Genomic DNA, 12714 nt, shown 5'->3' on the forward strand with positions numbered 1-12714 from the left:
CACAGGGTCCCCCTTAGGATCTCTTGTAGGGCTGGTTTAGTGGTGACAAATTCCTTCAGTTTTTGTTTGTTTGGGAAGACCTTTATCTCTCCTTCTATTCTAAATGACAGACTTGCTGGATAAAGGATTCTCGGCTGCATATTTTTGCTGTCTAGCACACTGAAAATCTCGTGCCAATTCTTTCTGGCCTGCCAAGTTTCAAAAGAGAGATCAGTCACGAGTCTTATAGGTCTCCCTTTATATGTGAGGGCACGTTTACCCCTTGCTGCTTTCAGAATTTTCTCTTTATCCTTGTATTTTGCCAGTTTCACTATGATATGTCGTGCAGAAGATCGATTCAAGTTACGTCTGAAGGGAGTTCTCTGTGCCTCTTGGATTTCAATGCCTTTTTCCTTCCCCAGTTCAGGGAAGTTCTCAGCTATTATTTCTTCAAGTACCCCTTCAGCACCTTTCCCTCTCTCTTCCTCCTCTGGGATACCAATTATGCGTATATTATTTCTTTTTAGTGTATCACTTAGTTCTCTAATTTTCCCCTCATACTCCTGGATTTTTTTATCTCTCTTTTTCTCAGCTTCCTCTTTTTCCATAACTTTATCTTCTAGTTCACCTATTCTCTCCTCTGCCTCTTCCATCCGAGCCGTGGTGGTTTGCATTTTGTTTTGCATTTCATTTAAAGCGTTTTTCAGCTCCTCGTGACTGTTCCTTAGTCCCTTGATCTCTGTAGCAAGAGATTCTCTGCTGTCCTGTATGCTGTTTTCCAGCCCAGCGATTAATTTTATGACTATTATTCTAAATTCACTTTCTGTTATATTATTTAAATCCTTTTTGATCAGCTCATTAGCTGTTGTTATTTCCTGGAGATTCTTCTGAGGGGAATTCTTCCGCTTGGTCATTTTGGATAGTCCCTGGCGTGGTGAGGACCTGCAGGGCACTTCCCCTGTGCTGTGGTGTATAACTGGAGTTGGTGGGCGGGGCCGCAGTCAGTCCTGATGTCTGCCCCCAGCCCACCGCTGGGGCCACAGTCAGACTGGTGTGTGCCTTCTCTTCCCCTCTCCTAGGGGCGGGATTCACTGTGGGGTGGCGTGGCCCGTCTGGGCTACTTGCACACTGCCAGGCTTGTGATGCTGGGGATCTGGCGTATTAGCTGGGGTGGGAAGGCAAGGTGCACGGCGGCAGGGGGGGCAGGCTTAGCTCGCTTCTCCTTAGGTGATCCACTTCAGGAGGGGCCCTGTGGCAGCCGGAGGGAGTCAGATCCGCTGCCGGAGGTTTGGCTCCGCAGAAGCACAGAGTTGGGTGTTTGCGCGGAGCGAGCAATTTCCCTGGCCGGCACCAGTTCCCTTTGGGATTTTGGCGGGGGGATGGGCGGGGGAGATGGCGCTGGCGAGCGCCTTTGTTCCCCGCCAAACTGAGCTCTGTCGTCCGGGGGCTCCGCAAATCACCCTCCCTTTGTCCTCCAGCCTTCCTTCTTTCTGAGCAGAGCTGTTAACTTATGACCTCCCAGACGCTAAGTCGCGCTTGCTGTCAGAACACAGTCTGTCAGGCCCCTCCGTTTTTGCAAGCCGGACTCGGGGGCTCTGCTTGGCTGACGAGCCGCCCCTCCGCCCCGGCTCCCTCCCGCCAGTCCGTGGAGCGCGCACCGCCTCGCCGCCCTTCCTACCCTCTTCCGTGGGCCTCTCGTCTGCACTTGGGTCTGGTGACTCTGTTCCGCTAATCCTCTGGTGGTTTTCTGGGTTATTTAGGCAGGTGTAGGTGGAATCTAAGTGATCAGCAGGGCGCGCGGTGAGCCCAGCATCCTCCTACGCCGCCATCTTCCTCTTAACCCCCATGACTGAACTTTTTAAAAAGTTAACAGATTAAATAGAGTAACCATGGAAAAAACAGAATTATGCACTAGAAGGTATATGAGGAAATCACCCAGGAAGATTCTGAGATAGAATATAAAAAAAGTTGAGAGACCATAGAAGAAGGAAGAGACTGCAGAGAAGTCAAAATTTAAAAAGCAATGGCTGAGAATTTGCCAGAATTGAAGAAAGATATGAAAAGCCTCAAGTGGGATAAATGAAAACTTACCCACATCTAGTAACATTACAGTGAACATCAACAAAATCTTAAAAACTACAATAGAAAGAATTTACCTACAAAGGAATCATAATTACAGTAACACACTACTAAGTAGTAGCAATGAATGCCAGGAGAATAATAACTTTGGGGAGCTGAGGGGAAATTATGATTCACTGATGGTTCTATACCTAACTAACCTGTCATCTAATAACTGAGTGAAGACCAGATTTTTTTTAGACAAAGATTGATAGAGCTTATTATTTGCAGAACCTCGCTGAAATAATTACTAAAAGATGTTGCCTAGTAAGAAGAAAAATTAAACCAGAAAGAAGGCAAAGGAAGAAGCAATAGGGAGTAAAGAATGATAAAATTTTTGATAAACATATATAAACATTAGTTGTAAAGTATAAAAAAGTATAACAATATACAAATAGAGCTCTTTCTGTCTTAGAATGTTTATTAAAAACCCAAGCTGAGAGCAATGTATGCCATCTTATCTTACAGAAAGTAAAATTGGTCACCTAGCACCAGGGCATGTAGAGATTGGCTAGGAAGCTTGTAAATGACGGGTCAAGAGTAAGATTTCTTTGGAAAGAGCTGCCATTATGTTGTCTATTTCCCATTCCTCCGTAGAGAAGAAGAGCAGCACCTACCCCTCTCCCAAGCTACCTGAGGAGCTTTAGAGAACTATTCAAAAAGCTTGACACACTGACCCCCAGAATTTGTAAAATACAGGAACTGGGAATTCAATCACAACTTAAAATAGTTAGCACCAAGAGAATGCCTGTAGCTGCTTCTGATGGCAGAATCAGGGAAAACTGTTAACAGTGAGAGAGATGTACTCATATAACTGGCAAAATAAATGTATGTTTATCATCTGACCAGATCCAGATCCCACTGGAAGGGAGGGAGATTTGAATCACATTGAATGGGACTCTGTGCAGAAGACCCACTTAGAATCAGAAAAGATCCCAAGGTGAATGTCAGCGCGTGGTTGACCTCAGACAGAGGCTGAAGCAAAAGTCACCAGCAGCCAGCCAGAGAAGGCATTTTGCACAGGTAACTAGGGGATGGGGGAAGTTCCAGAAAACCCACATAAATATCCCATGGGAGATCTGGCATATCTAGGCTTGCGTCCCCACTGAGGGCACCAAATAGCCAAGAGATAGTTGTCACACAAGACTCTTGTCACATGTAAACCCACCTCTCCCTTTCCTTCTCCCCTTCTCCATTAACCTTCAACATTGGAGGAGCCACAGGTGAGCTATTGAGGAACAGATGCTAAGGACAGGGATAAAACTGACAAAAGACTGAACACATTTGCCTCTCCAAATGCAGGCTTTGTGTCTGAGTCAAGCTCAAGCTGGGAGAGAAGGGGAGTTTTAAATTGGACGAAAGAGGGGCACCTGGGTGGCTCAGTTGCTTGAACGTCCAACTTTGGCTCAGGTCATGATCTCATGGTTCATGAGTTCGAGCCCCACGGTCAGGCTCTGTGCTGACAGCTCAGAGCCTGGATCCTGCTTTAGATCCTGTGTCTCCTTCTCTCTGTCTGCACCTCCCCTGCTTGCACTCTGTCTCTCTTTCTCAAAAATAAACAAACATTAAAAAGATTTTTTAATTGGATGGAAGATGCTAATTTTGATATTATACCTATATGAACTGTTAATATCTGAAAAAAAAAATAACACTTTTCGTTTTTGACAATAATTTGGAATACAGGAGTGGGAACTTGGATTAAAGTTGTTAAAGCCTTTTTATTATTCAGAAACCTGATAGAAAAAGTATAAACATAAATACCTATGAGCTATCTAATGGAGATACCCAACCAGGCATGTATGTAGCACAAGTTTACAGGAGAGACCTTGGCTGGAGGTATAGATTTGTGGATCTTCAGAATGTAGGCTATTAAAGCCTGAAAGTGAATGAGAACATTTGGGAAACCATGAGTCATGGTACGAAACACTGCATGAAAACAGAAATCTACAAAATTCTGCGTTTCTGGGGAAGCAACAGTCTTGCCTTAAATGATCCAAAACAAAGAGAAAGTTTCAAGGAAAGAAGAAATGAATAGTGTAAAAAAAACAGCAGCAAAATCTGGCAATATTTAGCTCCAGAGCTGAGAGGAAAAAGCCAGCAGAGAACGAGAAACTGAAAATCAAGTTGAGAGGAGTATTAAGAGTCTAGGAAAAGATAATATAAAATACATTTGCTGAGTCAAAGATAATTCTTTTAAAGATTTAGTGGTCTAGGGGTGAGTGAAATTTATGTCCAATAGACCCTTAAGTTAGCAAGTTTACCTGTAACATCGATCAGTGAGCGGAGTAATAACCAGTCTAGGGGAATTACCCAGATACTCATATCCATATCGTAAGCCAGCATTGATCATCTTTGTTTCTAAATGATTTTCCTAGGATAAATCATAGAAAATGAAGATAACTTAAATAACAAAATTTTAAATAATATGAAATTTCCAACTCTTTAAAACAATTGTCATGTTATAAACAAACTCCCTAAAATTCGCTTTTCAAGTCTCTTCAGCAAGCGGTGCTGGGAAAACTGGACAGCACAGGCAGAAAAATGAGCCTGGACCACTTTCTTACACCATACACACACAAAAAAACTCCAAAATGGATGAAAGACCTCAATGTAAGACAGGAAGCCATCCAAACCCTTGAGGAGAAAGCAGGCAAAAAACTCTTTGATCTTGGCCGCAGCAACTTCTTATTCAACACATCTCCGGAGGCCAGGGAAACAAAAGCAAAAATGAACTATTGGGACCTCATCAAAATAAAAAGCTCTGCAAAGCAAAGGAAGCAATCAGCAAAACTAAAAGGCAACCGATGGAATGGGAGAAGATACTTATTTACAGACGACATATCAGATAAAGGGTTAGTGTCCAAAATCTATAAAGAACTTATCAAACTCAACACCCAAAAACAAATAATCCAGTGAAGAAATGGGCAAAAGACATGAACAGACACGTCTTCAAAGAAGACATCCAGATGGCCAACCGACACATGAAAAACTGCTCAACATCACTCATCATCAGGGAAATACAAATCAAAACCAGAATCAGATACCACCTCACACCTGTCAGAATGGCTAACATTAACAACTCAGGCAACAACAGATGTTGGCAAGGGTGCAGAGAAAGGATCTCTCTTGCACTGCTGGTAAGAATGCAAACTGGTGCAGCCACTCTGGAAAACAATACGGAGTTTCCTCAAAAAATTAAAAATAGAACTACCCCACAACCCAGCAATTGCACTAGTAGGCATTTATCCAAGGGATACAGGTATGCTGTTTTGAAGGGGCACATGCACCCCAATGTTTACAGCAGCACTGTCAACAGTAGCCAAAGTATGGAAAGAGCCCCAACGTCCATCAAAGGATGAATGGATAAAGAAGATGTGGTATATGTATACACAATAGAGTATTACTTGGCAACCAAAAAGAATGAAATCTTGCCATTTGTAACTACATGGATGAACTAGAGGGTATTATGCTAAGCAAAATTAGTCAGAGAAAGACGAATATCATATGACTTCACTCATATGAGGAATTTAAGATACAAAACAGATGAACATAATGGAAGGGAAGCAAAAATAATATAAAACAGGGTGGGGACAAAACATAAGAGACTCTTAAATATGGAGAACAAACAGAGGGTTACTGGAGAGGTTGTGGGGGTGGGGGTGAGCTAAATGGGTAAGGGGCATTAAGGAATCTACTCCTGAAATCTTTGTTGCACTAAATGCTAACTAACTCGGATAAATTAAAAAAATAAATTAAGAATAAATAAATAAATAAATAAATAAATAAATAAATAAATAAATAAAATAATAAAATACAAAAGTAAAATTCACTTTTCAGACATCATTAAATTCAAAGAACTAAATATCTGATTTTCTTAGATAAGTAACTGAAGCCACTGGCTTCCATTTTTTCCGTAGATATCTATGAAAAACATATTTGTTCCCTATTTTTCCTATATATTCTTTTCTTTTTACTTGCCAAGGCTTTTTAAAATTAAGGTATAGTTGACATACAATATTAGTTTCGAGTATAAACATAATTACTCAGTATTTGTGTTTACTGCAAAATAATCACAGTAAGTCCAGTTAAGATCTATCATCATACATAAGTACAATTTTCTTATAAGGAGAATTTTAAGATTTAGTAATTTTTAAATATGTAGTACAGTACTATTAACTATAGTAAAATACTGTGTATTACAACCCCATGGCTTATTTATAACTAGAAGTTTGCACTTTTTGACTCCTTTCACCCATTTCTCCCACTTTCCCATCCCCAGCCTCTGGCAACCACTGATCTGCTCACCAATCTATGAGTTTAGTTTTAGACTGCACATTTAAGTGAGACCGTATTGTACGTCTTTGTCTGACCTATTTCACTTAGCATAACGTCCTCAAGGTCAATCCATATTGTTACAAATGGCAAGGTATCATTTTTTTTTGGCTGAATAATATTCCCCTGTACATATATATCATGTCTTCTTTATTGGTGTGTCAATGGACATTCAGGTTTGTTTCTATAACTTAGTTATTGTAAATAATGCTTCAATAAACACGGAGGTGCATGTATCTTTTCTAGTGTTTTTGTTTTCTTCAGATAATACCCAGAGGTGGAATTGTTGGATCATGTCATATTCTATTTTTTATTTTTTGAGGAACCTCTATACTGTTTTCCATAGTGGCTGCACCAATCTACACTCCCACCAACAGCGTACAACAGTTCCTTTTTTTTCACACCCTTGCCAGCAATTGCTATCTTTTGTCTGTTATCTTTTGTCTTTTTTTAAGGTCTATTTATTTAGAGAGAGTGTGTGTATATGAGTAGGGGAGGTGCAGAGAGAGATTCCCAAGCAGGTTCTGCACTGTCCAAAGTGGGGGGTCAATCTCAGGAACTGAACCTTGAGATACTAACCTGAGCAGAAATCAAGAGTCACACTTGACTGAGCCACCCAGACGTCCCTCTTTTGCCTTTTTTGTTAATAGCCATTTTGTTAGGTGTGAGAGGATATTTCATTGTGGTTTTGATTTGCATTTTACTGATGATTAATGATGTCGACCATCTTCTCATGAACCTGTTAGGTATATGTACATCTTCGGAAAAATGTCTATTCATATCCTTTGACCATTTTCAAATTATATAGTTTGTGTTTTTGCTATTGAATTAATTGTAGGAGTCCTTTACATATTTTAGATGTTAACCCCTTATCAGATATGATTTGCAAGTATTTTCTCCCACTAAGTAAGCTGCTTTTACATTTTGTTGATGGTTTTCTCTGCTGTATAGCACGTTTCAGTTTGATGTAGCCCCACTTGTTGTTTATTTTTGCTTTTGCTGCCTTTTTCTCACCAAAAAAATCATTGCCAAGACTGATTTAAAGGGCTTACCATCTATGTTTTCTTCTATGAATTTTTTATTTCAGGTCTTACATTCACGTCTTTAATCCATTTTGAGTTAATTATTGTGTATGGTATAAGACAGTGGTCCAGCTTCATTATTTCCTATATGGTCATTCTGTCTTCCCAACACTATTTATTGAATAGACTGTCCTTTCTCCACTGCATATTCTTGGCTTTTTGTCATAAATTATTTGGTCATAGATGTTTGGGTGTATTTCTGGGCTCTCTATTCTGTTCCAGTGATTCATATGTCTGTTTTGATGGCAATACCATTCTGATCTGATTACTACAGCTTTGCAATATAGTTTGAAAACATGGAGCAGGATGCCTCCAGCTTTGTTCTTTTTCAAGATTGCTTTGTGTCTTTTGTGGCTGCATACAAATTTTAAGACTGTGTATTTCTGTGAAAAATGCCATTGAAATTTTGATAGGGATTACATTGAATCTGTAGATTGCTTTGGGTATTAGGAATACTTTAACAATATTAATTTTCCAATCCACAAAGTATCTTTCCATTCATTTGTGTCTTCAATTTCCTTCATCAATGTCTTAGAGTTTTCAGCATGCAAATCTTTTACCTCATTGTTTGAATTTATTTTATATATTTTATTCTTTTTTGATGCAACTATAAATAGGATTGTTTTTTTAATTTCTCTGGTAATTGATTCTCCTATATTTATAATCAATTGTTCAATTCATCTTCACTATTGAATATTCTCATTATCATCATTTTATGGGTAAGAAAGCTGATGCTTCTAGAGAGTAAGTAACTTGCCCAAGTCCTACGTCTGGTAAGGGAAGGATCTGGCATTCATTCATTCATTCATTCATTCACTTATTGATTGAAGAGAGAGAAAGTAGGAGGAGAAGAGAGATGAGGAGAGAGAGAGAATCTCAAGCAAGCTCTATCCTCAGCAGGGAACCCCACACAGAGCTCAATCCCATGACCATGAGATCATGACCTGAGCCAAAATCAAGAGTCAGATGCTTAACCAACTGAGTCACCCAGGCACCCTAGGATCTGGTATTTGAAATGATTCCACACTGAGCTCCTACCCACTACTTCTCCTATGGTTTTCCCGGGTTCTTATTCTTGTATCTTTTCTCCTCCCACTCCATAGCTACAAGCCTTTCACAAAAGTGAATCTGCTAAGAACTTTTGAGTCTGTATCTCCAGACATCCTCAGCTCCTTCTTCCCACTCTCAACAGGTTTAACTTTGTCCACTGTACTAACTGCCCCTATTCCTCCTGCATTCTCAGCTGTGCTGCCATGACCACCCACCTGGGTATCCTGATAAGAGCCTTCCTTCCAGATGTTTCTGGAGCCTTCTACTGACCAAGAAGAGCAAACTTTAATGATGAAATCAAATTAAAAGTCTGAGTTTTTACATTGTTTAGATGTGTCAAAAATCTGAAATTACAATTTTAAACTGTCTAGTTTGGACATTTTACAGATTCTGTGAGCATAATGGCTTATTTAAAATGAGTGATTTTTATAATTACTCAATTTGTGAGCATCCATATATGTATATATATATACTGTATTTATATGTAACTATAAATTTGGGTATAGGGTTGGGTATAGATAAAGATACAGTTTTTTGTTTGGATGATACATAGTTTCGCCTCCCTTAACCTTCAGCCTGGAGAATGCTTCTTTGGGTAGAGTCAGCCATCAACAAAAAATCTTTTTCTTTTAATGTTTATTTTTTATTTTTGAAAGAGACACAGAGCATGAGCGGGGGAGGGGCAGAGAAAGAGGGAGACACAGAATCTGAAGCAGGCTCCAGGCTCTGAGCTGTCAACACAGAGCCCGACGCAGGGCTCGAACTTACGAACCGAGAGATCATGACATGCGTCAAAGGCAGAGGCTCAACCGACTGAGCCACCCGGGCGCCCCAACAAAAAATCTTCTACTACTATTTCCCATATGAGCAAGCAAGCACAAATTAAAAAGCTATGAGCTGAAATTGCTGTGTAATAACATTCAGTGATTTCACTTACTTGCCAATAGTACCTAAGTTGACTTAACCACTCGAAGTCACTGTCATCGCTAACTTGTTTTTTAACAAGTGATGTGAGGACATCTCTAGCATGGACATCCAGCACCACAAGAGCTCCCAGAGTAACACGATTCTGCTTGGACAATTTGCCACGGACCAAAGTGACAATGTCATCAATTTGCATGTTACATTTTTCCAAGTACTGCTCAAGAGCCTGAAAGAAAAGAAGATATAATTAACGTGATCAGAATTTTTCTGAACAAAACCATTTCAAGCTAGCATATATACAGAGTGTTTGCCACATTTTCCCCCATTTAAATATAATCAATTGACACCATTTAAACTTGTTCTCATTCTTTGACACCATTTAAAAATAATCAATTCTTCTTACTACAAAAGTATTAGGTGAATGAGGCCAACCTGGCCAGATAGAGAAGAACATGTGGTTTGTGTCTACTCAACATCCTTTCCACTCCTATCTCCACTCCTTCTGTATGCTCTGTGGTTCTGGTGAGCTGTCCATCACCTTGCCCTATCCCAACGGCGGCAGGGAGAGGGATGTGTGACCCAGCCAGGGCCAATCAGAGTCATTCCCAGGAAATGCTACACACAGAGAAAAAAGTGATTTTCTTTAGGTTTGGGGGACTCTGAGTATGCCAATCTGAAGCTACTGCAAGCCTTCATCCACTTGGCGGAACAAGCCTGCCAGAGACCAGCAGAGAGGAAAGGCAAAGGAAGAGAGATACTGCAGTAGCAATGATGCTCTGAGACCCCAATTCCGACCGCTCTTCCTTGAATCCCAAAGTCCTTTTAGTCCTGTTGTGTAAGCTTTCTGAGCTGGACGTGTGCCACTTGAAAAGTAAAGATCTTAATAAACAAAACATCTCCCATTTTAGTTTATGGTGAGCAATGCCAGTTCTGAGTACCAGGCTCTCTTTTGGTGGGTAAATCTAATCAGTAAGTTAAAAAAGAGAAGAGGGGGGGCGCCTGGGTGGCGCAGTCGGTTGAGCGTCCGACTTCAGCCAGGTCACGATCTCACGGTCCGGGAGTTCGAGCCCCGCGTCAGGCTCTGGGCTGATGGCTCGGAGCCTGGAGCCTGTTTCCGATTCTGTGTCTCCCTCTCTCTCTGCCCCTCCCCCGTTCATGCTCTGTCTCTCTCTGTCCCACAAATAAATAAACGTTGAAAAAAAAAATTAAAAAAAAAAAAAAAAAAAAGAGAAGAGGGTTTAGGACGAAGATCAAATTAGAATCAGTGAAAACCGATATGCTTAAGGGAGTGTCAACACGCTCCAGAAGGCTGGTGTGCTTTCTTTCTCCAATCTAATAATATTTAATGAACATTGGGCACCAACCAGTGTATTTCATTCCTTCAGGACCAGGTAAGTGGTAGCGATGTAACTAAAAATGAGCATTTTCAAGAATGAGAACAAGTTTAAAGGGCAGGGTTGGAGACCGCACACTGTTTCTCTGAGGGGCACTTTTCTTCCTTGAAACATTTCATCTTTTTTTTTTTTTTTTTCAACGTTTATTTATTTTTGGGACAGAGAGAGACAGCATGAACGGGGGAGGGGCAGAGAGAGAGGGAGACACAGAATCGGAAACAGGCTCCAGGCTCTGAGCCATCAGCCCAGAGCCTGACGCGGGACTCGAACTCACGGACCGCGAGATCGTGACCTGGCTGAAGTCGGACGCTTAACCGACTGCGCCACCCAGGCGCCCCTCATCTTTATTTTTAAGGAGGTCAGTCTTTCAAAGGTTTGAAGTGCTTGAATACTATTGCCTTCATATTATTTACATGATCGATTGCTATTAATTCTCTTCATAAGCAGTGAAAGATAAACTTCTGTCCGAGCCATTTTTAAATGGCCATAAGTGTTGGGGCGCCTGGGCGGCTCAGTCGGTTGGGCGACCGACTTCACGTCGGGTCATGATCTCATGGTTCCTGGGTTCAAGCCCCGCATCAGGCTCCGAGCTGGCAGCTCAGAGCCTGGAGCCTGCTTTCGATTCTGTGTCTCCCTCTCTCTGCACCTCCCCTGCTCGTGCTCAGTCTCTCTCTGACTCTCAAAAACTAAATAAATGTTAAAAAAATTTTTTTTAATAAATAAAAATAAATAGCCATAAGTGTTTAAATTCTTGGAGCCAACTAGTGAAAATATGTTAAGATGCCAGTGAGTGCATCTTAGTTTTCTCATCAGTAAAAGTGGGGGTCTCTGAGAGCCTTACCAGTTCTCACACTCTATAGTTCAACACAAAACATAAAATAAAAATTTAATCTTTCAATCTGACAGCACAAATTATATGTCCATAAGAATTTAGTACTACATACACTAGCAGAATGTATTTTCCTATACTAGGAAAACAGATTTGGAACTAAAATTTAACTTCAAACTGCAACAAACTGAGTTCTTTAGGAAAAAATTTATATGAATCAATGAGAATTCAGATTAGATAGAAAAAAAAAATCACGGTATCGATAGCATTTTTGTTACATTTTCTTCCTTGTAAACCATTCTGTATAGTGAGCTAATGAATCTAAAGGTAGCAACTATTCTATTCTGTCAAAATAAACCCTATCTGAAATCAAATATTTTTATCATAGCTAGATCCTTCTACATATGCAATGATACAGTGACTCAAAATCGCATCAGTATCTGCAATACCCCGAGCTCTGTGACAGCGGCGATTCTTTCATTCATTTTACAGCCCCTGTAATGCCTCACGCAGACGAGTTGCAGAATCAACATTCACTGAATAAATTGAACAGGTCCTCTGGGAGTGTGACAGGATAACACAGGGCTATTATACCATCAAGCTCTAGACAACTTGGGATGTTTGCAGACAATGGAAGTGTCCAGTCTTCTATGAGGCTGCCAAGAGTCTCTAACTGTTCTACCAAAGCAATCAGTTTCAAATGTTTACCACACATTAATCAGGAGGAAAAATTATCAACACATATAATACTAAAACATATGCTAGCCTCCCATGATAGACCTACACATTACATTTTTAAAAATCAGTACTAATACTATAGAATACTAAATCATAGAGTACTATAATTACTTTTATAATTATAGAATACTAAAACATGTGCCAGCCCCTCTTGATGCTACTACAGAACTTGAATGGACTGAACATGGATGAAATACAGACAGGGACGAGGTGCACAGATAGCAGATCACGGGAAGAAGCAGGGTAATCACAAGCAGATGAAAAAGAA

At 40.4% G+C, this 12714-nt stretch overlaps 1 protein-coding gene across 2 annotated transcripts in view; it reads right to left on the reverse strand.

Annotated features, from left to right (window-relative positions):
- The window catches only part of DNAH7 (dynein axonemal heavy chain 7), a 270159-nt gene that overhangs the window by 170214 nt on the left and 87231 nt on the right, over window positions 1-12714 (reverse strand). For both annotated transcript variants that reach the window (XM_030328070.1, XM_030328069.1), the window contains 2 exons: window positions 9499-9711; window positions 4359-4468 (listed from right to left, as the gene is read on the reverse strand). In XM_030328070.1, coding sequence (XP_030183930.1) covers window positions 4359-4468; window positions 9499-9711 — 323 coding nt within the window. The remainder of the gene's footprint in view (window positions 1-4358; window positions 4469-9498; window positions 9712-12714) is intronic.

Source organism: Lynx canadensis, chromosome C1, assembly GCF_007474595.2.
Source record: "Lynx canadensis isolate LIC74 chromosome C1, mLynCan4.pri.v2, whole genome shotgun sequence".
In the NCBI taxonomy this organism is placed as follows: Eukaryota; Metazoa; Chordata; class Mammalia; order Carnivora; family Felidae; genus Lynx; species Lynx canadensis.